The sequence below is a fragment of the Propithecus coquereli genome, unplaced genomic scaffold, assembly GCF_000956105.1.
Source record: "Propithecus coquereli isolate 6110/MARCELLA unplaced genomic scaffold, Pcoq_1.0 Scaffold299, whole genome shotgun sequence".
NCBI classification, from domain to species: domain Eukaryota; kingdom Metazoa; phylum Chordata; class Mammalia; order Primates; family Indriidae; genus Propithecus; species Propithecus coquereli.
The window spans coordinates 892,920-918,222 of record NW_012148607.1 but is presented as its reverse complement, the minus strand read 5'-3'; the positions used below and the strand labels follow the sequence as shown (position 1 = coordinate 918,222).

The window sequence follows — 25,303 nt, the reverse complement described above, 5'->3', positions numbered from 1 at the left end:
AACTTTATAACGTGCATAGAATGTTGTCATGGTCACAGGATCCTTGCGATGACCCTGTGGAGAAGGCTCTGTGAACAGGAGGACAGGTCATGGGCCAGCACAGAAGACAGGGGTGTCTCAAGGGTGTCAAGTGATTCCAATGTGCAGCCAAGGTCAAGAACATCACTCTACACACATCTTTGCTTCCTCTGAATATTATCTGGCTCCTTCTCCTCTCAGGAATTCATACTCAGTTTGCCTGACATCTCTGGGAACTGAGGTAGGGATCCCATTGAGGACCGTGGTAAGCTTTGGGTTCCCCACCAGGCAGTGGCTACTGGGACCCAGTCACAAGAGGTGCCAACAGCATTGTCCAAAAGGGCATCAGTGCAGCATTTCCAATATATTTGTGTCTGTCAGTAAACCTTTCCTTGCCATCTCCTCCCCACATCCCCAGCTATAATAGCCAATCTCTTCAACATTCGTTCAACAAACAATTATTTATTAAGTGCCTACTGTGTGCTGGATGCTGGGGAAGTAGAAAAGATGGGGAATGTCCCTTGATGGTTTATGGAGCTGTGGGTAAGAGCGTGCAGTGTGGTGGGTGCACACTGGCAAGTGCCTGCAAAATCCTCAAGGATGGTCCATTCTTTCATTCATGCAGCTAGTCATGGGTTCACCAAGTGCTTATATCTTGTCTGTCCCATGCAAAGTCAGGGAAAAGACAAGCTTGGTCTCTGGCTTACAGCAGGATGAGAGTATTTGAGGATAAGAGAAGCACTGAATGAAATAACTACTGCAAGGTTGAAAGTGAACACATCCAAGAGAAGTTGCAGACTGAGGTAGCAGATTTAGAAGACTGGCTCTGACTGCTGTTTCTGAAGTGGAAGGGTGTGGAGGAAGCCTTCTGGGAGAAGAGTGGGTGGGGAGGATTGGATAAAGGCAATCTCATTTTCTCCATCTCCCTAACACTGTTCCTTCCCTACCTCCATGGCCCCAGGACTCCTCCCACAAATGGGAATTTATCATTGCTAAAGACCCAAAGATTTTTTTCCAAGGAGCCTTCCAGTCCGGTACTACAGGCTCACAGAGTGGTGGTCTCTTAGGCAAATATCACTGGTGAAGGAGAGCTGCTGACTATGCAGCCTGGGGTTGGGGCAATGGTGTGTTGGAAAGTGTTTAACAACTGCCTCCCCAGGGGAAAAGTGTGAGTTGTAGCATTTGCCAATTTCCATGGTGTAAATACTCCCTTGATGGCCAATTTCAGGCCACTGTGATGTCACTGGACCTAGAGTTGGGAAGTGATGCACACCATCTGCTCTGGAGAGCCAGTGCTGGCCTGTCCTAGCATATTGCTGTAGTTGGGGGTTGTCTCCAAGCCTTTTTTTTTTTTTTTTTTTTAAACAGCTGAAGTTTTCTATGGGGCTCTTGAGGGCAGAAATAAGGCCAGTGGGTGGACCATTCAGGGAGGCACATTCTGGCTTCCAAGAATCATACTGCCACGGTGGCCGGGGTGGGTAGCTAGTAGGATCAAGACCTGGGAGTTGACTGCTGCCCAGCCTCTACTCTGGCCATGTGGCGACCTGCCTTTTGCCCTAGAAGTGTGGATGGCTGCCAGATTTCAGCCAAGGAGTGGACAGCAGGGTGTGTGACAAATAAACTATGGGCACTGGGCCATGTTTCTGGCAGGAGAAGGCACGCAAGGACCTCCGAGGCCACAAGCAACATCTACCTGGCTTGTCATACCTCTGACTTCATCTCCCTGCCTGCCAACCCAGGCTGAGCCACTGCCCCTTCCACGCCACCTGCCCGGAGTCACGCCCTCTGCTACCTCACTGTCTGGGTTTGTTGGCTCCCACAGGGATAGGCGCATTGATAGCTGCTTCTCCTTTCCAGGCCTTCCGCAGCCCCCCATCCTCACCAGCCCAAGTCACTGCACACACACAGAGGGGGTGACCTTCCTGGAGTCCATCCCTGACCACCCTGTTCCTCTGCTTAAGACCCTCCCACAGCTCCCTGCAGCCTGGAAGACAATGTTTAGTCTCCTGACCCCTCTGTTTGAAGCTCCATGTTAAACCTGCTCTTGACACTTCAGTTTCCTGACACATTTCTCCCCTTTATGCTTTCTGCTTCACAACATCTCCGAGATCTGCTTCTTCCTCAGCCTGTGCCCCTCTCTTTCACTGTACCCACGTCATTGCTTGCTCCTGTCTTAGGGGAGCCTTGCCCAGGCCAATCCCACTTAGAACTCCTCTGTGAACTCTTCTCCACTTCCCAGGGTAGCCCTGCCGCTCAAAATATATCACACGTTAACCCCGCTTGTCCTTCCCAGGTTGATTCCGTTCAGTTTGTCCCAGGCTAACCCCCTAAATATGTTACAGCCCAATTTAACCAATCCTTTCCCATCTTCCTGGCCTTTCCCTGGTATATCATGTAGGATATATCATGGTTTCAAACAATAGAAAATCCAACTCGAATTGAATTTAAACAATAATGAGGATTTGTTGGCTCATGTAATTAAAAGAATCAAAGCCAATCTAAGCTTCAGGTGAAACTTGATCCAGGAATTCAAACAACGTGGTATTCAGTTTCTCTCTCTACACATTTTAGTTCTATTCCTTTGGTGTCAAGTACGTTCTTGTCTGGCTTCCCCCACATTGATGGCTGTTGAGATTACATGCTTTCGGATTCAAACCCAATATTGAAGAGAGACTCTGTTCCCAGACAGCTTCAGTTAAATACTGGAAATTGAGTTTCACTGTCCCTGAGTGGCTGACTTTGATCATGTGACTATCCTTGAAACAGTCAATTGCTGTGGGCAAGATGAATGCTGACTATCTTAAATAAGTACAGGCTCATACTGGAGTTGGAGGTAAGATCAATCCTAATGCACCCAAAGCCAGGAAATTCATGATACTGGCTGGAAGTGGGAAGCAAGGAATGGATGCTGGAGAGTCATTCACCCAACGTCCACTCTCACCACTCAACACCTTCTAAGCTAGCCCTGTTCATTTCCCAGGTGAATCCTACATGGTCCTTGCCAGGGGCCATGGCTCTTTGATCAGATGGGAGCTTGTTCAGGCTCTCCCCCAAAAGATTCCCTTTAATACGTGGCCACGCTGCTTGTATGAGAAGGCAGTTGTTACTAGGCTAATGATTACACCAAGAATTGCCATCTGTTTACTTCTCCAAGGAACCAAGGTGGGATGCCCCCATGGCTTCGTTTCTTTGAAGCCTACCACTAGGTTTCTTTTCAGCTGAGTTTTGGGAGAAGGCAGGTAGGCTCTCTTCTCTGTTGTCTATGAGTTTTGGAGTTGCTGTCTCTGTCCCATGGCACTCAGCCCAGCCTGGGCTGCTGTTGGCTATGGGGTGTGGCTGGGGCTGGAGCTGGCAGCGTGCCTGGTTCCAGAGTTTAAAGGAACCCAGGAGTAGCTGGAAGCAGGTCAGAGCCTGGGCGACTGCAACGCTAGCCATGATGCCTGGCTTCCTCTTCCCAAGCCTCTCCCGCCTGGGCCTGTGGGCTTCTGCACTGATCTTGATCTTAGGCTTCCTCAAGCTTATCAGCCTGCTGCTGCGGAGGCAGAAGTTGGCCAGAGCTATGGACAGCTTCCCAGGGCCCCCCACCCACTGGCTCTTCGGGCATGCCCTCGAGGTATGTGGGGGAGAGAAAGGGGAGGAGAAAGAAACGACCTCCCTTCCTTCGGAAAATCAGGCCTAATCCCCCCGGGGCCACGGGGGACCGTGGGTGGAGACCTCAGACTTAGGCAGGGGGTTAAGGTCCTGGGAGCCATGGTTCCCTTTTGGTTTTCCCTCTGGGATCTCTGCCTCACTCCTGCCTTTCAAGCTGGCTTTGGAAGGGGTGGGGAGCACTTCAGATTTGGGGTACAATCAGGCCACAGATTCCATTCCGTTATTCTGAGTCCCAAAGTCCAGACTAAGCTCTGCTAAAGGCTCAGCAATGGCACAGGGGAGAACCAAAGCCTCTGGATAGTTCGATGGAATTCGGCAATCACTCCTAGAGCTTAATCAGGGTCCTCTTTGTGCAGCATAAATGTTTCCATTTCCAAGGGTGGAGATGAGTTCTGTTACATGGGAGGCCTCACAGAGTCCAAGTGGGGAGGCTACCACACCTGTGGGTGGCTTTGGAGCCATGGCACCTGCCCAGGTCCAGATCCCTACTTGCCTTTTGTTACCCCAGGGTGGTGGGGACCACCTCAGCACCCACTCTCAGGAGCACCTCTTGTTCCCTGGGCAGGGAATTGGAATCAACTGGGAGAAGCAGATTCCTGGGCCGCCAGCCCCTGGAGGTTCCAATTTGTCAGATTGGAACTAGGAGTCTAAATTTAGAAACCTCTCCAAGTGTTTTGATCTGCAGCCGGGTTTGGGAACCCAGGTTTGGGACGCCAGAGATTAAGGCTCAGAGAGAGGCTTAGTTCCTTCTCCTGCCTCCTGAATCCAACTTCCTCGTTTTCAGACTGGGGCATTGCCTCTGTCCCTTGATTGACACTAGAAACGAGCTTGACGGCTAGGCTTATTCTTGCCCCTACTGATGAACCTCTTGGGATGGCCCAGTAACCCTCATGCATCCTGAAGACATCTAGGAAAGAAAGGGTGGGTCAGGGAGATGAATTGGACCCAGGCCCAGGCTCTCAAGGAACTTGCTGTCTGGAGGGGAAACAGACACCAGAGCCATCCCTGTCCCTAAGCAGGGCGAGGTGCCTCCCCAGGATTCTGCCTAGTGCCATCCTTTTAATCTCAGCACTTGTCCCATTGGGTTGTCATCTTCTGTTTACTTGTTCATTGTCCCCGCTAGACTGTGAGCCCAGGAGGACGGCAATTTGGTCTGCGTCATCCCTGTACCCTCAGGGTCCAGCACAAAGCCTGGCACAGAGTAGGCATCACCAAATGAACCAACATTAAATGTTGGAGAGTAGGGAAGTGTATCCACAGAGGAGAGAGTGGTAGAGAAGAAAGGCAGAGGGACAGGAGCATTTGGGAGGGGCTTTGCTAAGTACAGAAGGATGGTCATGGGAAGGCTGAGGTCTAATGGGGTAGGAGAGGCATTTAGGGAGAACTTCATCCCTTTCCTCTTGTGCCCCTTCCACTTCTACTTGCCTCCATAAAGTTCGGTTTGCCCTTGACCAGTGGACTTTCTTAGGGTGGGAACCTTGTGCCCCCACCCCCATGTTAGAACTGGCTGCCTCTTTCCCCCAACTGCTCCCACCCCACCTTGAGAGTGTGCAGAGGGCCTGGAACACATCTGAGCTTTGGCTTCTTTGCTCTTTCACAACTACTGAAGGGCCTTCTCTTGGCTCTTGGCCACGTAGGGCAGGCAATGGTTGGAGAGGTGGCCACTCTTGGGCACGACTAAGGCTATTTGGGGAACCGTCGCAAGCACAACACCTCTGTGTTCCTCCAGGGCTTGGCTCCTCTGCTCTTACTTAGATACACACCTGAACCTGAGTAATGGAGAAGGTGGAGTAGGGATTATTTTCTCTAATGTAAAAATGAGGAAACTGAGGGTAAGAGGGGACAAGGTATTTGCCTAAGTCTGCATAGTCACTCAGGAATTGAGTCTAGGCTAGGCCCAGGACTCCTGCCTTTTCATTCATAACGCGATCAGTCCGTCACATATAACTGCAAGTTCGATTCTTAGGCCGAGCAATGAAGGCAGTAAGAAGGGAAGGAGGAGGGCTGGTGGGCGAAGGGCCTGGGGGCAGGGAAGAGCTGGCCATCAGGACTAATTGGAGACCCTTCTCGGTCTTCAATCATAGTCTGGAGGCCTTGGTAGCATCTACCAGTCATCCTTGCTTCTCAGAATATGTCTTCTTGAGGCAGGGACATGTCCTGTTTTTCTAGGCTCCCCCTCATTCCACTCTGGGGACCAGGGAGGACTTTGCACATAGTAGGTGTTTAGCCATGTTGTTGGCCTGGGGTTGGAACCTCTGGGCGGGGCCGACAATTCTGATCTCCGTGTGTGTGTGTGTGTGTGTGTGTGTGTGTGTGTGTGTGTGTGTAGCTGGGAGAATGCCAACTCCCAGCCTAGGGAAATATGATTCCCTGAGACTGCAGAGGCCTTCCTCAGCCCTGCCGGTTTCTGTGACAGTGCACTTGAACTCGTGTTGTGTAGTGAAGACAGGGCTCCGGCTCGTTTTCATTTAGCAAACATTAATCGTGGGCTTTTGCTGTGTCCTGTTAGTAAGTCACTTCACCTCTCTGTGCTTCTGTTTTCTTGTCAGTAAAATGGAGATAATCATCTTTACCTGGCTGGGTTAGAAGAGGATAGGAAGAGCAAACTGCTAGACAGATAAATGTCAGGTGTGAAATCATTACAGAGGGATTCTTGTTGCAAAACACCCAAAGCGTTTGCTTTCTTCATCTTTTCTTTCCTCCCAAATCAACCCAGTCTTTGGAGCCAGATAAGGCCCTCTTTTCCAAGAAACTAGCATTGTCTGGTCGACTACTCTGGGTCTGGCCCTAAGCTGAGGCCAGAGGATGAAGAAACAAGACCAAGAATCTGCTCTAGAGAAACTGTGTCTGTAGGAGAGACAGACACAGCACACGTGTTACAGATCCTTGGGGCTAGAGAAGATGCCCCCTCCCAGCCTGGGAGTGAGGGGAGGTCTGGGGAGGTGATGCTGAGGCAAATCCTAAGGGATTTGAAAGTAGTAGCCTGCGGAAGTGCAGAAGGAAAGGCAGAAGATGCTACTTGTGCAAAAAGGCGCACAGGCTGGAAGGAGCAGTGTGTTAGGAAATGCAGCTGTTTTTCGAGGTCCAACACATGCCTGTGTCAGTAGCTCGGCACTCCTGGAGTGGTGACAGGGAGGACAGACTGGGGAGGGCGAGGCTGGAGGTGGGCAGGGCAAGCCGCACAGGATCTTTGAGATCAAAAGGCTTTACTTTGTCCAGGGCAGCAGGGACCCCACTGATGGGAATGAAGCAAGGGAGGGACAAGGTCAGACTTGTGATTTAGAAAGATCACTTTGGCTTTGGGTGGTGAACAGATTGACAGAGGGCTAACAGGAGGCGGGGAGACCAGGGCAGGGGCAATCCAGATGCAGGGGAGCGGGCCAGTGGGCTGGGGAGAAGGGAGAGGGAGAACAGCCAGGTCCTGGCCTGGTGGGCACGGTAGAGGGAGGCATCAAGGCCCGCCACAGCCAGATGTGAGGGTGTCAGTGAGGTCCCCTCCATGCACTAGGATAAGGGGGACAAGGATTGCCCTTGGAGCTTTGTTAAATGGAAATATCAGCACAGCTGGACCAGAGCAGAATTTGGCAAAGTCACCTAAAGAGAGAAAAAGGCCTCTTGAGCCACAAGACTGGATTGTAAACAGGAGGAATGAATTTCCATGTCTAAATTTTAAAACGTGAGCATCTGAGACCCAGGAAGAGGAGGCTCAGGGGCTGGCAGCACTTGTCAGTGCCCGGGCATGGGATCCTTGAGTACTGGATTTGGAAAATTTCCTGGTGGGCTTTTCCTCTGGTGAGCTGCTACACCGAGCTCTTTGAGCCAGGTTTGCTGATTCCTATGTAAAAGTCACCTGATGGGCCTGTGGAGGAGGGGCCTCCTCCACAGGGCACCCCCTTGCATCACTATAAACCATGGAGAAAACCACATTCCATACTCCTGGCTAGTGTTGGGGCGAGTAGTGGTTCCTCTCTTAGGTACGGGAGAAGGGGCAGATTTAGGGGGCAAACATGATGTGCATGAATACATACATGTGCACGTGAGTTTGAAAATGCTGTCTCAGGGGCCTGGAAGATGTCATTCAGAGAGGCCCTGACCTCAGGTGAAAGGTATGCCTGAACTAGCCAACCATGGAGAAATCACTGGTGGGTAGATGGCAAAGGCAGACACAGGAGTAGGTAAGAGCCTCCAGGGAGGAGGCGCAGCTTGGGAAGAGGCCAAGGATGGGACTTGGGGGAGCATCCATCCTTGGGGAACAGCAGCAGTGAGGAGCTACTGAGAGGGGCTACCAGGCAGGGGAGGTCATCCGGGAGAGAGTACTAGGACAGGGGAATCGGCGTGGCACAGCGGCCGGCTGTCCTCTGGGCACCTTTGCAAGAGAAGCCGGGCAGACATGGGAGGAAGGGAGACAGTGGACACCACTCTTCTGAGAAGTCAGGCTGTGAAGGGAGGAGGAAGTTAGCTGGAGGAGAAAGCTGAACCAAGGGAGGTTTTGTTTTCTTTCTTTCTTTTTTAAGCGGGAGAAACTTGAACATGTTTTAAATGCACACGTGAAGGAGCCTGTGGAGAGAGTGAGATCTGTGACGTGGGAGAGAGAAGGGCTGACTGATGCAGGGGCGTCTGAGCGGAGGACAGGAATCCAGAGAGATTGGCCCTGGCCAGGAACAGGGGAGGCGAGAGGCTGGTGCAGGCAGGTGGCTCTTCAGGTCTGGCGACTTGACTTATAGGGGTGTCTTACCTGATGGCTTCTCTTTTCTCTGGGAAGTAAAGCAAGGCTCTCCTGCTGGGAGTGAGGAGGGAGAGGGGGAGGGGACAGTTGAGGAAAGAGAGATGTTCTTGAGAAGCAGATTGTGGCCAATGCTATGTGGCTTTCCAGAAGGCATTTCTGCTGATCTCTGCTCAAGTGTCACCTCAGAGTGACACCTGACTCCCCGATCCCTGTCCACAGTAGCAGCCCTGCCTGTTACTCTGCTTTATTTTTCGTCTCAGAGTCTTTGCTACATGAAATTATATTATTGGTGCATTGGCTTCTTGCTCATTTCCTTTCTGCCACATGGAGTGTAAGCTCCAGAGGGCACAGGGCTTTGTCTTCCTCCACACTGTAACCCCAGGAAAGCACCGTGCCTGACACACAGTTGGGTGCTCAATGCCCATGTGCTGAATGAGTGAATAAATCCCTGAGGGACCCAACTCTGGGCAGCAAACCACCCACACAGGCTGGGGACCAACGACTGCATCCCTTGGACACCTAGGTATTTCTTGGGCCTCTGTGCTCCTGTCTTCTTAAGCATTTGAATGCTTTCCTGCGTTCCCCCTCCAATCTGGTCATTCTGGGGCTGGAGTTCATCTTTGGATGCTGAAGATGGGAGAGGTGTGGGGGGCAGAGCACAGGTGTTGGAATCTGTAGACGGGGACATGATGCTAGTTGAGTGACTTTGGGCCAGACCCATCGTCACTTCCTACCCAATATGCAGTGGCCACACTGATCTCACTCAAAGTCACTTGGCTCCTTCTGGTGAGCTAGGGGCTCTTCCTGTATCTCGTGTGTTCAAACACATTCACATGTACAGGTGTAATAGTCCATTTGTCTCTGAAAGGGAAGATGGAGGATGAAGCTACCTGTTTGTCACCAAAGTGGGGGGAAGTCACTTCTCTGCTCCTTGGGGCATTATACATTGGACCCCCTCTGTCGGGGCTCTCCATGGCACTCTCCTCAACCCCCTAGTTCAATCCCCAGAGAGTTTGTGTAAATGCACTTTTTCACTGACTTTTACTGTTGTTTCAGAGATGCTGCCTCTTCTCACTTCCGGCTGGTTCTCATGGGCAGGCGCTTCTGACTCTAGCTTTGTTTAAAACCGTGACAGTGGCTTGGCTCATGCACACACAGAGCCCTGACAATCTTGTGTGTGTGTGGGTACCCACGTGGGGAGATGACTGGACCCAAGAGTGTCCATCCCGGAGAAGAGCAGACTGGGGGATCTGGCCCAGACTCCCAATCCCTCAGGACTTCCCTGGGCAGTGGGAGCCTGTGTGGTCCCAGAGAGCAGAGTGGGGACGCACGAGAAAGGCTACAGGCAGGAAAAGCAATAAGTTTCCTGTTGCTAGAGATGTTTGAGCTCCGGGGCAGGGATTCTCACAAGTTGAAGTTCTGGACCAGGCAGCCTGGGTCCTGGCAATCTGGGATCAACAGGACCTGCCTGGAGGGAACCCCAGGATGCTGGGGAAGAGGAAATCCTTGTCCTTTCCCATCCCTAACTATTTGTTTTTCTAAACTCCCATCCCCATTTTGTGAGCAGGTGTTTTGTTCTCAAGCAACCCCCAGGGAGCTGCAGCTGCAGCAGACTAACCAAGCGGGTAGCTTGTTTCTTGGGCACTGGTCAACTGAGCTTCAGGTCAACTGGCGGGTGGCTTGAGCAGGCTGGTTAACAGGAGGGACCACAGAAAGGGTCTCAATCAGGATCCCCGGCCCACCCTAATTTACGTGGGACCATTCCCTGTGGTCTTGGGGATGCACTGTTCCCACCTATAAAGAGAGGTCATGGTGCGACTGGACAATGTTGGAGTCCCTCTCCCATCTGATCCTTGGAGCAAAGCCTACTCGGACTTTTGGGGAGCAGGGAAGAGAGTAGTGACTTAGGCTTGTTCTTCCAATTCCCTGCTGTGGTTTATTTCTGGTAGGTCAACAAGGAGAGCAAATGTGAGGATGGGGGGCAGAGCTGGGGAGCTGGGGTCACCAAGTTATCCCCACGCCCTGCCCTTTCCACTTCCTTCTGGAAAAAAACAAGCTGGCCTTGAACTCCCAGCCCTGTAGGTGTCCCAACTCAGGGCATCTGAGGATGAGTTTGAGTCATCCAGTTGTGTAACCCAGAGGAACTGGCCAGGCAGTCACATGTCCCCTGGAGGGAGGACGCCCCAGGTCTCTCCAGGGCTGCAGCTGCAGTAGTGGGGCCAGGTGCTGGGGGCCATCCTCACGTTCACAAAGTTCCTGGAGCAATCAAGGGCGCATAGCGGCAAGCTGAGGCCAGCATGAGGTCAGTGTCCCTGTCCCTGGTGGGGATGCTGCAGAGGGACATGGTTGATAAGGACCGGAATGGGGCTCGAATGAACCAGATCAGCCAAGGGCTTCTTCCAGTCCCAAGATCCTATGAGTCTGGATTTCTGGTGACTTAAGCCTTTTCCTGCTTTGTCCAACTGGGCTCTCTGGACCTGGGAAGGATGGGAAAGGAGTGCTTCTAGCATATCAGCCAGGAAGGAGGCAGGGGCACCAGAAGATTCCCTCTTACCTGGAGTGGGTGGAGATGATTTTTATCACTTCGTGCTCTTCTTGACATTGTGTGCTCAAGAGCTGTGAAAACTCTACAGCCCCCTTGAGTTGAACTCAGGATTCTGAGTTCAGAGGCAGGGAGAGAAGGGATCTATGGGATGATTACACCGGACTCTACAGAGGGCCTAGGAAGAGAGGAACTCCAGAGTAGGCACAGATGGGTGGCTGGAAACCAAAGTAGGCCCAATCCCATGGGTCCTGGGAATGATGGCTTGGGTCAGTCTAGGATCCCTGGGGGCTACATTATCAGATGCTTGTGTCCTTCTTTAAGGCCTCTCCCTGGAAGATACAACATGGATTAGTTGAATAGGTGGAGATTATGAGAGGGAACTTTACAGACAGGAAAAGCAGAGCCAGCACGTGCACAGACCTCAATGTGAATGGCATTCTCTAGGATGCAGTGCACAATTTATGCAACTGAACACAGCGGCTCTCACGGGCTTCAATGTGCAGAAGGTTATGTGAGGTAGAGCACTACTAATCTACAAGCAATGTGCAAATCAGTTCACTTAACCAAGCCTCAGTTTTCTCATCTGCAGAACAGGAGTAATTATCTGTTCCACATGAGGTACGTGAAACAATCTGTGAATTCACTCAGGTAGTACCTGGCACATATTAATAGTAGACACTCAATACATACCTGTTCCCTTCCATTTTCTATGCTGAGAAATAGAATGTGGAACTGAGCAGTGAATTTGAATATTAGCCCAAGCAGGCATGCCTGAGCCAACTGGGAAAAGCATACAGAAATCCGCAATGCTGTTTACCAAGCAGGAAGTGCTGGTAGTGGCTCCTCTCTGTCTCCCTGAAATTGAGCAAGACCTTTGGCTAGTTTCTCATGAGACTGATAATCTCTGGCCAATTTTTAGATTAGTCAGATGCTTTGTATGCTTTCTCTCTTCATCTCTGGCCTTCCTTCATCTCATGTTTTAATTTAATTCATTCAATACACACTGTATCAAGTATGCAGTGTGTTCCCAAGGCCCTGCGCTGAGCTCTGCAGGATGTGGTCTGTGCACTCAGGAAACTCACAGCCTAGAGGTGGGGTCAGGGGTCCTGGGTGTGAATCCCAGCTCCATTGCTGACTAACCCCGTGGGCTTCAATTTCCTCACCTATGAAGTAGGAATGATGATAGTGCTTATCTTACAGAATTTTCGGAGGATTAAATGCAAATGTGGGGGTAGCATGCTTATCGTAGTATCTGACACATGTTAACTGCCCAATGAATGTCAATACTAATATTAATTTTTTAAAAAGAATCCTGGGTAGGCTGAGCAAGGTGGCTCATGCCTGTAATCCCAGCACTCTGGGAGGCCAAGGCAGGAAGATTGCTTGGGGACAGGAGTTCAAGACCAGCCTCAGCAAGAGTGAGACCCCGTCTCTACAAAAAATAGAAAAATTAACCAGGCGTGATGGTGCCTGCCTGTAGTCCCAGCCACTCAGGAGGCTGAGGCAGGAGGATCACTTGAGCGCAGGAGTTTGAGGTTGCAGGGAGCTATGATGATGCCACTGCACTCTTCCTGGGGTGATAGAGTGAGACTCTCTCTCTATCTCAAAAAAAAAATCCTGGGTAATTATAATACAAAGTGGAACGTGGACAAGGCATTAACAGTGCTGGAGAGGCCCAGAGGAGTCAGAAATTTCAGTCACTGAGGGATTAGGGAGGTTCCTGGAGAAGGGCATTCACACTAGATGTCGAGGTACAGGCAGAACCTCAACAGGTGTTCTTGGGCAGAAGGTGTGTGAGAAGGAGGGAATGGTATAAGCAAAGGCACGGAGATGATGCCATAGGAGGTTATCTTGGTTCTAAACATTTGGACTCACAAGATGAGCACAGGCACAGTTAGCATAGGTCTACTCCGAGGATATGGGCAGGAACCACAGATTGCCAGCAAGGCAGCGCCAGCCGTTTTCTGCAACATCCACACAGCCATCGGTGATCTGTCTTCTCCTCAGGGGAGGGCCAGGTGCAAGGAGATGAGACCCACATCAGAGGGTATGTGTCTGCCTTGTCTGATAATCTTCACGCCCCACAGAATCCCTGAGTCCACTGACCGTCTCCGGACTCCTGCGAGGGCCATGAACATTGCAAGAGTCGCCAAACTAGAGGAAGCCCAAATCATAGTGTTCCCATCAAGGTGTTCATCGTTCATTTGTAGTTCTTCCCGGTCCAGATATCAGTTACCAACCAGGAGTCATTTTTGTGGTAGACATGTTGCCTAGCAACACAGTTGACATCCCCTAGTTAGGTTTCCAGAGGAACAGAGTTGGAGAGTATAACCCAAGGTCAGGTTCCCATGTGATGGGGGAAACATTTGGTTACACTTTACTCATGGGTGGGAGTATTCCAGGGCGTGTTCACAGCATGTTCTCTAGTGCAGTTTGGGGGGCATTTGGGGGTGGGATGCGGCAGTGGGTGCAGGGAGGAGACTTGGAGGGGATGTATTAGGCGAAGGTAGGCTTGAAGGGGAGGGAACTATGTGCTGACGGCTTACCTTGGGCAGGATCCAGTGCTAGGTCCTTTCACACATTATCTCAGGTAAGGGCCTTGAATGCCACATGACCTCAACTAGCAACAGCTAACACACACGTACACGCACACATGCACATGCCCTGAATGGTTTCATTAATGTCAGAGCAACCCTATAAGGTAGGCATTTTTATGTCCATTTTACAGGTGAGGAGAGTAAGATTCAGAGAGCTTACGGAACTTAAGTGCCCAAGTTCACACAGCTAGAAAATAGGGGCAATTGCGATTCAAACCTAGGTCTGCCAGGTGTCACAGCTGTGGGCCATAGGGTGTCCTTTGCTTGCTTCACATCCCAGCTCCCCTTCCAGGCTGTATGGTTCTTGGCAAGCAACCCAACCTCTCTACACCTTAGGCAGCTCTTCCCTAAAATGGGGCTTCACAGAATTGGTGTGAGGATTCTATCAGGCCAAGATGTAAGGTGCTTAGAACAAGGCCTGGCACACAGCAAGTGATCAGTAAAGATTAGCTGTTAGTCACATATTCTTGACAAACTCCAGAGCTCAGGCATTACTCTGAGACCCATGGGAAGACCACTGACCAGTGTTAAGTGTATCTTCAAAAGACTCCCTCCAAGTGGGGAAAAATGGATAAATACATTATGGCACATCCCTACAGCGAAATACTGTTCAGGATTTCAGTTAAAATATTGAGTGACAGTTAATTGCACTAGCTTGGAAAGGAAGACCAGATGTGTTAAATGAAGAAAGGCTGGTTTTGCACAAGTATTTATAGTATAACTTCACTTATACAAAATACCACTGCGTGAGAAGATGTGGCTAGAAAACTCCCCAAAGAGCACATACCACCTGCCAGACGATCTCTCCAACCTCATCTCGGGTGACCGTCCCCTCATGGAGCGGCTCCTGGAAGATGCCATGATTTCTCCCACTCCAGAGCCTCTGTGCTTACCATTCCCTCCACCTGGAACGCTCTTCCCTTATGCGCGCTTCATGCGGCCAGATCTTAAATGTCATCTCCAACAAGAAGCCTTCCCAGATCACCCTATCTAAGCAGCTTCTCCCATAGTGTCTCTCATAGCACTGTCTGTATTTCCCTCTCAACACTTTCTACCGTCTGTGATTATTTCACTTAATTGTCTACTTGTCTATTATCTGTCTTCCCCATAGGATGAAAGGGCAGGGCCGTGTCTGTCTCATTGCCCTGGGATGTCCAGAACAGAGCCCTGCACATATAGGTCCTCAATGAAAATGTGTGCAATGACATGACAGGGTGGAATTCAGGTGATTTCTCTATTGCACAATAAGCGGATATTAACTTCGTAATGAAAATGCTTTAATGTTGAGAAGAAAGTGCTTTCTTGCTTCAGTGAAGACACAGAATGGGTGGCAGGTGCCAGGTGGAAGCAGGCTGGCGAGTTTGGGGTTGTTGAGCTTACCCCAGTGTGAGAAGAGGGTGGCTATGGGGCTGGAGAGGGCACTGAGCCCAGAGATGCTTAGGAGAGGGAGTTGTAGGGGGAGGGAGGGAATCTCCCCTCCTCTTCCCTTCCTCTCCTAGGAACTTGGGGCCTGGCTGGTGACGCTGGGTTCCTGAGTGACCCTGGCCTTCTGTCATCATTTCAGATGCAGCAGACAGGGAACCTGGACAAAGTGGTGTCCTGGGCCCACCAGTTCCCCTATGCCCACCCACTCTGGTTTGGACAGTTCTTAGGCTTCCTGAACATCTATGAGCCAGACTATGCCAAAGCTGTGTACAGTCGCGGAGGTGAGGTGCTCTTGGGAAAGGGTGGGGCTTCCTGAGAGCAGAGGGCTCGCTCAGGGCGCCATGTGGGGAGGAGGCCTGGGCCTGTGTCCTAAGTCTGTGCAGCCGAGATCTTCCTACTTATTGATGAGCCTCTTCTGAGAAACCCCTGTCTCTGCTTGACCTGATCTTCTCCTTCTCCTGTAGACCCAAAGGACCCGGATGTGTATGACTTCTTACTCCAGTGGATTGGTGAGTGGGCACCTGCCTTCCCTGACCGGCCCATCCCAGACCTTGGTGCTGGGTGACCAGGATCCTGCCCTGCCCCACTCAGTTATCCCAGACATCTTAGTCCCCAGGTGCCCATCTTAAGCCTGGCTGCTCAGTAGGCAGACAGGGGAGGAGCAGGAGTGCTCCCGGCTTGCCAGGATGTGGGCCTCAGGAACCCTCTGTTGCTGGGCCTGTCTTCTTCCCTAGATAATGCAGGGCAAGGGCTCTGGAGGATGTGTGAGTATAAAGAACGGCATCCTGGAGGAGGTGGTGCTAGAGTCCATCTTACAGGAGACGTTTATAGGGGTGCCGTCCAGCGCAAGAGCCTGAGGAAAGGTGTGTGGTAAGACCACAGCTGGTCACCGAAAGCCGTGAGGCTGTCTGGGTGGCTGCAGGGCAGAGCCCGGCTGGGAGATGGAGCTAGGTAGAAAGGACTGGCTGCTTTTGGCTGCCAGGATGACGACAAGGTTCGATGCTGAGGATAGGTGGGAGCCATTGAGTATTCTTGAGCCAAGGCCACATACTTCTCCAAAGCCCTTCTTTTACTTATGATCCCATGGTATCTTCAGCATTTTCCTGGGAGCTGAGAAAGGGCAGGGCCAAGAGGAAGTAAACATCCCCAAACCTGTTTACTCACCCAGGACCACAAGGAAGTCTTTGTGTGATTTTAATTCTCTCTTCAATTATCAAAGGGAAGGTACAATGAAAAGACAGATGGAAAAGGCTTAGGAAATGAAGAGGCAGTTTTGAAGAGAGAAATAGATTTTCAGCACTGGGTACGTGCTGGCAGGTAGGGAAGATAGGGTCCCTTTGGGGGCCATGAAGCATAAACATGGCAGATTGTTCCCCAAGTCCTGAAGCTGTGGCCGCGTTCTCAGCAGCTGCAAGTCAAGGCCCAGCAGCTTTCCCTCCTGCTGGCTGTCCCCAGGGAGACAGATGTATCTCCTTTGTCTGACATCTGACACAGTGTCGTCTGACACGAGTTTCTGGAGCCCAGACTTTGTGGGTGCAGCTGAGAGGCAGAAACTGAGTCATCCTGTCCTAAGGAAGGAGCTCATTCAGCCAAGAACTGCTGCCACCTCTGTGTCCTGAGGTCCTGCCAACCTGGGGCTGGGGGCACAGAGGGCAATACTGGGTCTTTCAGTAGCCCACCTGTGGAGGGTTCCAGGCTCTGGGATGCGGTGGAGTGGGACAGGCTTGACCCCAGACTGCCAGGGCTGGGGCCATATTTCTTGGACTGAACAGCCTCCCTCTCCCATCCCATCCCCAGGGAAAGGCCTGCTGGTTCTTGAGGGGCCCAGGTGGTTCCAGCACCGCAAGCTGCTCACCCCTGCCTTCCATTATGATGTGCTGAAGCCCTATGTGGCTGTGTTTGCTGAGTCTGCAAACGCCATGCTGGTGAGCCCCCTGTGCCAGGCTCCTGGAGGCCGTCGGCTGCCAGCCCAGCCCCCCTCCACGCTGCCTTTGCCCGGGGGACGGGCAGGTGGTGCTCCCAGTGGGGAGAATTGCTGAGGCCCAGCTCTGCCTGCAGCAGCAGCCCCAAAGCTCTGCTCTGCTGGCACGTGCCTCGTGCCATGGCTCACTCGGTGCCGCAGCTGCGAGAGTCCAGGCAGCCTTGGTCCTCGCCTCCCCCAGGACAGCCAGCCCTCTGTCTTCCTAGACCAAGGGGCTCTGTGAGGCCTTAAAAAAGCTCCTACTGCAGCGGATTTGAAGACCACCTATGTCTGAAAGTATCAGGAAAGGCTTTCACATTGAAAAAGCCTCTCCGCCTCATTCTCTGCCATCCACCACTGCCTAAAATAACGTCGCCACGACTCATCTCTACGAGGCGTGTCCAAGGGCAGCCTTAGCGTCTCAGGGCGGGATGATCCCTAGGGCTTACCCAGGCTGGCCTTCCCCCCGCAGCAAGCTCCTCTCCAGGTTACTGCAGGCCGGACTCATGCAAAAACGGTGCTGGGGAGCTCACCACCTCTCGGCCCTCCCTTTCCCCTCTAGGCTGCCCTGACTGGGAGGACGTGTCTGTGTGCTCTGCAAGATCTGCCTCCCGGTTCTGCCCTCTGAGCCTGAAGCCCAGAGGCTGCCAGACTCCTACTCACTCCACCCACCCATTCTTGCAGGATGGAGGGCAGGGAGGGACCAGGGTGTGTGGGCCCTGGTGGCGGAGGACAGCCTCAGGGTGCTGGAGGGCAGAGTGGGGCATCTAGCCCGCTGGCCCTGCATTGTCTCCTGTCTCTGGGCTCCAGGACAAGTGGGAGGACAAGGCTCGTGAGGATAAGTGCTTTGACATCTTCTCCGATGTGGGCCATATGGCGCTGGACTCGCTCATGAAGTGCACCTTTGGCAAAGGAGACAGCAGCCTAGGCCAAAGGTCAGGGGGCACCCGGGCTGACCACACTCTTCCCCCAAAGCCAGCTTAGAGGGGAGAGTTAGCAGGACTCCTGGGCCCTGGTCTGCGAGGGGATAGGATCCTGCTCTAGAGAGCTCCAGCTCAGGGGGAGCCAGGCCTTGCCCATGGTGGGGAGACACGTTTGGCTTTAGTGAGGAGGCTTAAGAGCAGGGAGAGGAAGGGCAGGATGGGAAGGGCAGGAAGCTCTGTGGTTAGGGTGGATTCCTGGGATGGAACTGCTCTGGACTCTGCTCCTGGGTCAGCGTCTGAGTTGTCCTTCCCTCCTACCCTCTGCCGTGTAGGGACAGTAGCTACTACCTGGCAGTCAGAGATCTCACTCTGCTGACACAGCAGCGCATGGAGTCCTTCCAGTACCATAATGACTTCATCTACTGGCTCACCCCTCACGGCCGCCGCTTCCTGCGGGCCTGCCAAGTGGCCCACGACCACACAGGTGGGCCTTCCCCGCGGGGCCCACCACGAGGAAGCCTGGGTTCCTCCCCCCAGCCCCCTGTCTCCCTCCCATTATAGGACCTCAGCTGCCCTTTGGGCAGAGGATGGGTTCCCAGGCAGTGACACCCTATGCTCTTGGCCCAGACCAGGTCATTAGGGAGCGGAAGGCAGCCCTGCAGGATGAGAAGGAGCAGAGGAAGATCCAGAACCGGAGGCACCTGGACTTCCTGGACATTCTCCTGGGTGCTCAGGTGAGTACACTGTTGCCCACCCCATCAGGGAAGTGGGCCCTTGGCTGGGCGTGGTGGCTCGCGCCTGTAATCCTAGCTCTCTGGGAGGCCGAGGCGGGCGGATTGTTTGAGCTCAGGAGTTCAAAACCAGCCTGAGCAAGAGTGAGACCCCGTCTCTACTAAAAATAGAAAGAAATTAATTGGACAACTAAAAATATATAGAAAAAATTAGCCGGGCATGGTGGCGCATGCCTGTAGTCCCAGCTACTTGGGAGGCTGAGGCAGGAGGATCGCTTGAGCCCAGGAGTCTGAGGTTGCTGTGAGCTAGGATGACACCATGGCACTCCAGCCCGGGCAACAGAGTGAGACTCTGTCTCAAAAAAAAAAAGAAAGGGAAGTGGGCCCAGAGGGGCCCTCAGACCATCCTCGTAGGACAGGGCTCCCTGGACAGCAGAGGGGGCCGTGAAGCATTTGTCCCTCTTTCCTCAGCAAATCTAACCTGATCCCTGTCCCATGACACTTACCAGCCAAGGTCCAGGTGGGCAGGTGGAGTGTTTGTGGCTGGGTTGTGGCATCAGGGGAGGAGTGGTTGGGAGCCCAGGCCACATGATAGCAGCCTGAAGACATTTCTAGACTTCTAAGATCACCAGGAGACTTGGCACCACAGAATCTTGGAATCTTAGACTTCATTCATTCCTTCATCCAGTTGATCCTTTACTCATACACTCCAGAAACTCACTGAGCTCCTACCCTGGGTCACTTCCATGCTAGGAGGCAGAGATGGGAAAGATCAGGCCCTGGCCTCCATGCACTTACAGTCACACCAAGGAGACAGCAGGTGGATGTTTACAAAGATGTCTTCCTCTGCCAGGTGGCATTCTGTGTGCCAAGTGAGCAGAGCTAATAGTTGGGGCTGATAAAGTCGCAAGTCACTTCGCCAGAGGGATCAGGAAGGGCTTTGTGCAGTAGGAGGCATCGAGATGGAGCTGGGAGAAAGACTGAATCTGGAGAAAGTCCTAGCCCCTAGTCTGAAAAAGAGCGTTCACTCCCTCCCTCAGACCTGCATTTGAATGGACTTCAAATGGACTTCATTGAACTACTATTGCAATTCTTCTTGGTACCCACCCACTCAAGTACCTTGAGCTGTCCTATTGTGCCTTCCCTAACCCAGGACGGAGATGGGGTCAAGCTGTCAGACACAGACCTCCGGGCTGAAGTGGACACGTTCATGTTTGAAGGCCATGACACCACCACCAGTGGCATCTCCTGGTTTCTCTACTGCATGGCGCGGTATCCCGAGCACCAGCAGCGTTGCCGGGAGGAGGCCCGCGAGATCCTAGGAGACCGGGACTCCTTCCAGTGGTGAGTGAGGCTGAGGGTGAGCCACTCTGTTCTGCTCAGCCCTAGGGAGGGCTGTGCCTACCTTGTGCTGGGCCATCCTGGAAACCAGGTGAGGGTGGCGGCAGCTGTGTTGTTCCCTCCAGTGCTGTAGCTTTGGGGGCGGTGCTGAGTGCAGACATGCCCCTGAGCCCATTGTCGCACTGGAGCCTTTTCAGATGTGTCACGTAGAAAAAGTTGTCAGCAAGAGGCTGATTTTCCATGTGCTGACTTCCTCTGATGGCAGAACCTTCTGGGTTCCTGCGTAGAGCAGGGAGGGCCGGGAGAGAAAGAGCTCGACACGGGGCATGCACAGAGCTGGGTCAGCGGGGAGAGCCAGTCCCTTGCTGCCTGCCTTTGGATGGCAGTGCTCAGCTTCCAGACTCGTCCCACTGGTGAAGGAGGAAAGACTGTTCCCAAACTCTGTCAGCCAAAAACTTGTTCCTCCTTTGTTCCTCCCTGTTTCTTGGCTCAAGACTGAACTCCTGAACACAAAAATGGCCGACTCTAATCTCTCTCTGCAGCATGATCTCTGGGACTCTCTCCCAGGCTCCTCTCCCTCTGCCTGCACACCCTGCTCCCTGACGCCTCCTCCGCTCAGGACTTCCCTTCTGGTCAGACACTTCGCCTTCTTTCTGGGCTCCCGATCTGCCTCCGCACAGGGCTAGGCACACGGCGGGGGCGCAGAAAATGCTCAGTCAGTGGAGGAACTTTAGAGTCGCTTGACAGGGACCACCTGCAGTGGCAGGTCTGAGACACGGGAGATGAAGTCTCCGTTAACTGTTTTTACTGGTTGGATGTTGGACCCCCCAGGGTGTCCAGCGCAGGTCAGATGCTATCCGGACTGCCAGTGTGAAGAGGAAGAGAGGCCCAGGTGCTGCCCCTGGGGAGTTGTTTTTGTTTTTACATATAGCAGTCATCTTTCATTTGGAGGGTAATTCTCACTAGGATATGAAAGGATTCAGCAATGATTGAGTTCCTCACGGAGGGTGCTGGGCCAGGGAGGTCAAGGTCACGAGTGCACAGTGCACCCCCCGCATGGGCGCCTCTTCAGTGGTACTTGTGTTGCCGCTTGTGTCTGAGCTCCTTGTAAGGAAGGCAGTAGTTGAAAAGCACCTAAGCCGCCAGCAACATAGCAATCCCGGCGACACTCCCCTTCTTCACGTTGATGTTCTTGTTGTAATACCGGTAACCTCTTTGTAACCTCTTTGAAAGGCTCCAGTAACGCCTTTAGGGGTGAAATCCTGCATCAAAATCCAGCTCGGCAGCTCCCCTAGTTTGACATCCATGAGTTTCTTCTCCTTCACTGGTATGACTGATGCCACCTTGGAGCCCTGATGTCCGCTGTCCCTGGGAAGATTTTAGAGAGACAAACTCCCACAACCCAAAATCTAGAGAAAATGAGAGGATTGAGTGGCCCGGATGTTGAGGGCAGAGGCAGGGATGGGGCCTGAATTGGCTTTCCAAGGAGGGTTAAAATTCAGGCAAAGAGAGAGAGCTGGGCATTCTAGGCTGGGCAACGATGTAAACACAGCCCGAGGCCAGGTAATTCAAATTTGTATTTTATCTTCGCTTTATTCCATCTAGCACTTGAATCAACTTAGAGGCACTTATTTAATAAAACAGTAAAACACAAATGAAAAATGAGGCCCAAGGGGAAAAAGGACCTGAAGTTTGGGGCTCTGTAATAAATGGCCCATTTATAAATATCATGCAGTAGAGATAGCTGGACCTCACATTTGTGTCTGAGCTTCCTGGTGGCCAAAAGGAAGAGACACGCGTGTGCACACACACTCGCATTTCAGTTGAGCTTGTCATTGTTCACACATCGAACAGTGCATCAACATTGGTTGGTTCATTCAACCAACATGTATCAGCTCCTGTTCTTTCTCATTCCAGCTCCCTGGGGGACACCAAGCAGAGCCTAGAGAACTGTTCCTTATGGGCTTCCATGCAGCCCTGAGAGACACAGGAGTGACCTTGCCTTTGATGGCTGGGTGCACACCCATCTCTGGGGTTCTGTGCCTTCCGCTCCTAGCAGTGAAGATGGGAAGGGGATGGATGGAAGTGGAACCAGACCCCTTGGGTCTGAGTGGCCACCCCATGTGTGGTCTGGACACTTGGATCCCTTGTGCCCTCTGACTCAGAGTGTGTGGCGGTGGAGAGGGGAAAGGTGGGGCTGGGGCCTGCCTTCTCCCAAGACCCCGTTGCTCCCCATGCCCAGAATGTTCTGGTTGTGTTGCTGGCAGGGATGATCTGAGCAAGATGACTTATCTGACTATGTGTATCAAGGAGAGCTTCCGCCTCTACCCACCAGTGCCCCAGGTGTACCGCCAGCTCAGCAAGCCTGTCACCTTTGTGGACGGCCGATCTCTACCCGCAGGTGAGATGGGGTGGATTTGGGGGTGGGACTGGAGTCCTCTGGATGCTCCTCTCACACCCTCTGTGCCTTCAGCCAAATCTTTGCGCTGATGGGAAAATGCCCAGGCTTTGTGTTCAGAGAGTCCAGGGTCCAAATCCTGGCTGCGCACATATTGGTACATTCCTGTACTTCTAAGCCTCCATTTCCCCTTCTGTAAAATGGTGGTGAGAAGAACACCTACCTTTTAAGGTTGTCGTCAGGATTAAAGCAACAAGAGATTCGTCACGGCTGTCACGTGCCATCATGCAGGTTGTGCCCTGAGCAGCGTCAGAGAGCATCATTCACACAGACTGTGATGCTGTGCAGTGTGCAGCCTGCACAACCGTATGTGGTGGCCTCGTAAAGAGCGTTAACCCTGTACCTGGTGTGCAGTAAGCGCCCGATGAATGATAGCTATTATTATTGATTGCATCACGTTATGAATAGTAACTTCCTAAGAGTCAGTTAACTGAGAGCAGAATGGTCCCTTCCTGTCCTACCTCACGATGGAGTGAGTTCATTCCTCCTTTTTCCCCAGTCCACAGATGTCTGTGTCAGGTGCTGTGCCCAGTGCTGGGGTTACAGGAACTGGTGTGATGACGACCAAAAGTCCGTTTGATGAGTCGAGTATGGTCATGAGTTCTCCATCACTGGCAGTGGTCAGGCAGGGGCCAGTGCCCCCGTTAGCGGGACACTGAGGGATTCTGGCCTCATGTGATGGTGGGCCTGGCTGTCAGGACCACCTGGTGACCAGGCCTCTGCTCTACCCACAGGCAGCCTGATCTCTCTGCACATCTATGCCCTCCATAGGAACAGCGCAGTGTGGCCCAACCCTGAGGTACCCCTTCCCTGGGTCCGGAGTTCAGACAGGGTAGGGGGCTGTGAGTGTCACCCTCTGGCAGGACGTGGTGGGTATTTAAGCAAGGCCTGTCCCCTCAGGTCTTTGACCCCCTGCGCTTTTCCCCTGAGAATGCGTCTGGACGCCACCCCTTCGCCTTCATGCCCTTCTCCGCGGGGCCCAGGTAGGGAGAGGCCCAGCATCCCCAGGCCCTCAGGACATCATGGGGAGGCATGACTGAGGGGTACTCTGTGTAAGCGGGACCCAAGCTGGGCTTGTGGTGATCCTAATGCTGGGTAGCCTCCAAGGACCTTCTCGCCATCATCGTATTCCTGTCCCTGGGAAGGGGGTGTGACGGGTGAGTCATTCCAGGAGAGACCCCCAAGCCAGAACCCCCAGTGTGAATCTACTCAGTCTGGGCCTCTCACCATGCTCCCAAGGTCTGTTTCTTAAGCGTGAGTCAATCACTCTATCAGCCAGTTATTCGTCCACCAAGTCATTGATTGTTGTTGGCCACTAAGAGCCTGGGTGTCATCATTCTGGGCACCCCACGCCCGATGCCTCTTTGTGCTGCTCACCGCAGGAACTGCATCGGGCAGCAGTTTGCCATGAATGAGATGAAGGTGGTCACGGCCCTCTGCTTGCTCCGCTTCGAGTTCTCTCTGGACCCTTCGCGGCTGCCCATCAAGGCCCTCCATCTGACCCTGCACTCCAAGAATGGTATCCACCTCCGCCTGAAGTCGCTGAGCCCTGGCTCTGGGAAGTAGCTCTGGCGAGAGTAGGGCCCCAGACAGCCCAGGCCGTGGCCTCTCCCTGGGCACCACCACCCCCGCCGCTGGATGTGGAGTTGTGGCATCCTCCCTTTGGGAGGCTCGCAGTTTAGGAGGGGAGTAGGCACTGCCATGACAGTCATCTGCAGGATAGTGCCATGTAAACGTGTGGTTCTGTTTATTATGCATGTATTCCAGAGCTCATTCATTCACTTAACAAACATTTGGTGAGCACCCACTTGGTTCAATAAACTTCATTTAGTTTGCATAATTGGTGCACTCTCTAAAATGTAGCAGAACTGACATTGTAGCCTTAGTGACTCAGTGAATGCAATGGAAGCTTTGCCTTGGGAGGCATGGTTATGACCAGGTGCTACATGACAGAAGAATGGCTTGGGGACTGCCTCTTCACTGAGATGAGTTTCTGTCACTCTGTGTGTGTGTGTGTGTGTGTGTGTGTGTGTGTGTGTGTGTGATATAACAGACAAGAGGAAAAGTTGCCTAAACCAAGACTTTACAAAATAATGAGTAATCCCAAATCAAACGCCCTGACAGCCACCAATGAAGTAAAGGAATTTGGAATATGATGTCACTGGTGTCTCTGCCCCTCCTGAGATGGGTCTCTCTGGCACCTCTGCCATTGTCAGCGTCTGTGTCTTCCAGTCACACTATGGTCTGGCATTTGGGGTGTGGCTGGGGAAGATGGCAGAGTGGCATTACAGGGAGAATTTCAGGCGTTACTGGAAGTAAGGAAGCCCCCCTTGAATCAGCTTGAATCAGGCCTTGAGGCATGGCTGAGGAGTGAAGGTGCAAAGGACTTCTGGGGAGGGCCTTGGGCTGGGGGCCGCATGAGGACTCAGAGGTCTTTCCCTGACAGTCCCTGCAGCAGCTTCCTGAGGGCTGGGGGCACATGCCTCTGGGTTCAGAGTCTAAGGGCACTGGTGGGCTCCAATCCAGGAACTAGACAGTATGGAAGGAAGGGCGGTGGAGACTGGACAGGGTTGGGGATCAGGGTCGAGAAAGAGGAATTCCAGTCATGGGATGTGGTGATGTCTCAGTGGTGCCCTGGGGATGTGCCATCTGGAGATACGTCCGCCCTTGCCGCTGGTGCTTCCTCTCTTGGGAGAAGGCCCCTGTCTGCCACAGGCCACCTGCTCCCTCCTGCAAAGCCCTGCCAAGACCCAGACCTCCTTGCCCACCTGGGGCTGGGGGACAGAGGTCCCAGCCTGGGTGTGCCTCCCAGCTGTCTGCCCTGCACCTTATGCCAACTTCCTCTTCGGTCATGGCACCTGGGCAGACTGTTCTCTGCACCAGTAAAGATAAGTTTTCAACAGCTATCACCTGGGAGCTGAGCCCAGT

The 25,303-nt window shown here is 52.7% G+C and overlaps 1 protein-coding gene across 3 annotated transcripts; it reads left to right on the top strand.

Moving 5' to 3' along the window:
• Positions 1–3,381: 3,381 nt before the first annotated feature.
• LOC105814136 (cytochrome P450 4B1) lies at positions 3,382–24,210 on the top strand. 3 transcript variants are annotated; one of them, XM_012649058.1, is made up of 12 exons: positions 3,382–3,631; positions 15,102–15,243; positions 15,427–15,471; positions 16,760–16,887; positions 17,733–17,857; positions 18,178–18,329; positions 18,473–18,579; positions 19,730–19,920; positions 22,185–22,318; positions 23,110–23,174; positions 23,276–23,358; positions 23,758–24,210. In XM_012649058.1, the coding sequence occupies exons 1-12, from the start codon at positions 3,452–3,454 to the stop codon at positions 23,939–23,941; spliced, it is 1,536 nt and encodes a 511-aa protein (XP_012504512.1). In that variant the 5' UTR covers positions 3,382–3,451; the 3' UTR covers positions 23,942–24,210. The 3 variants fall into 3 exon arrangements, with proteins under 3 accessions (XP_012504512.1, XP_012504514.1, XP_012504513.1); XM_012649059.1 differs by lacking the exon at positions 3,382–3,631 and adding an exon at positions 10,596–10,697; XM_012649060.1 differs by lacking the exon at positions 23,276–23,358 and having other exon boundaries at positions 23,758–23,859.
• Positions 24,211–25,303: the final 1,093 nt, after the last annotated feature.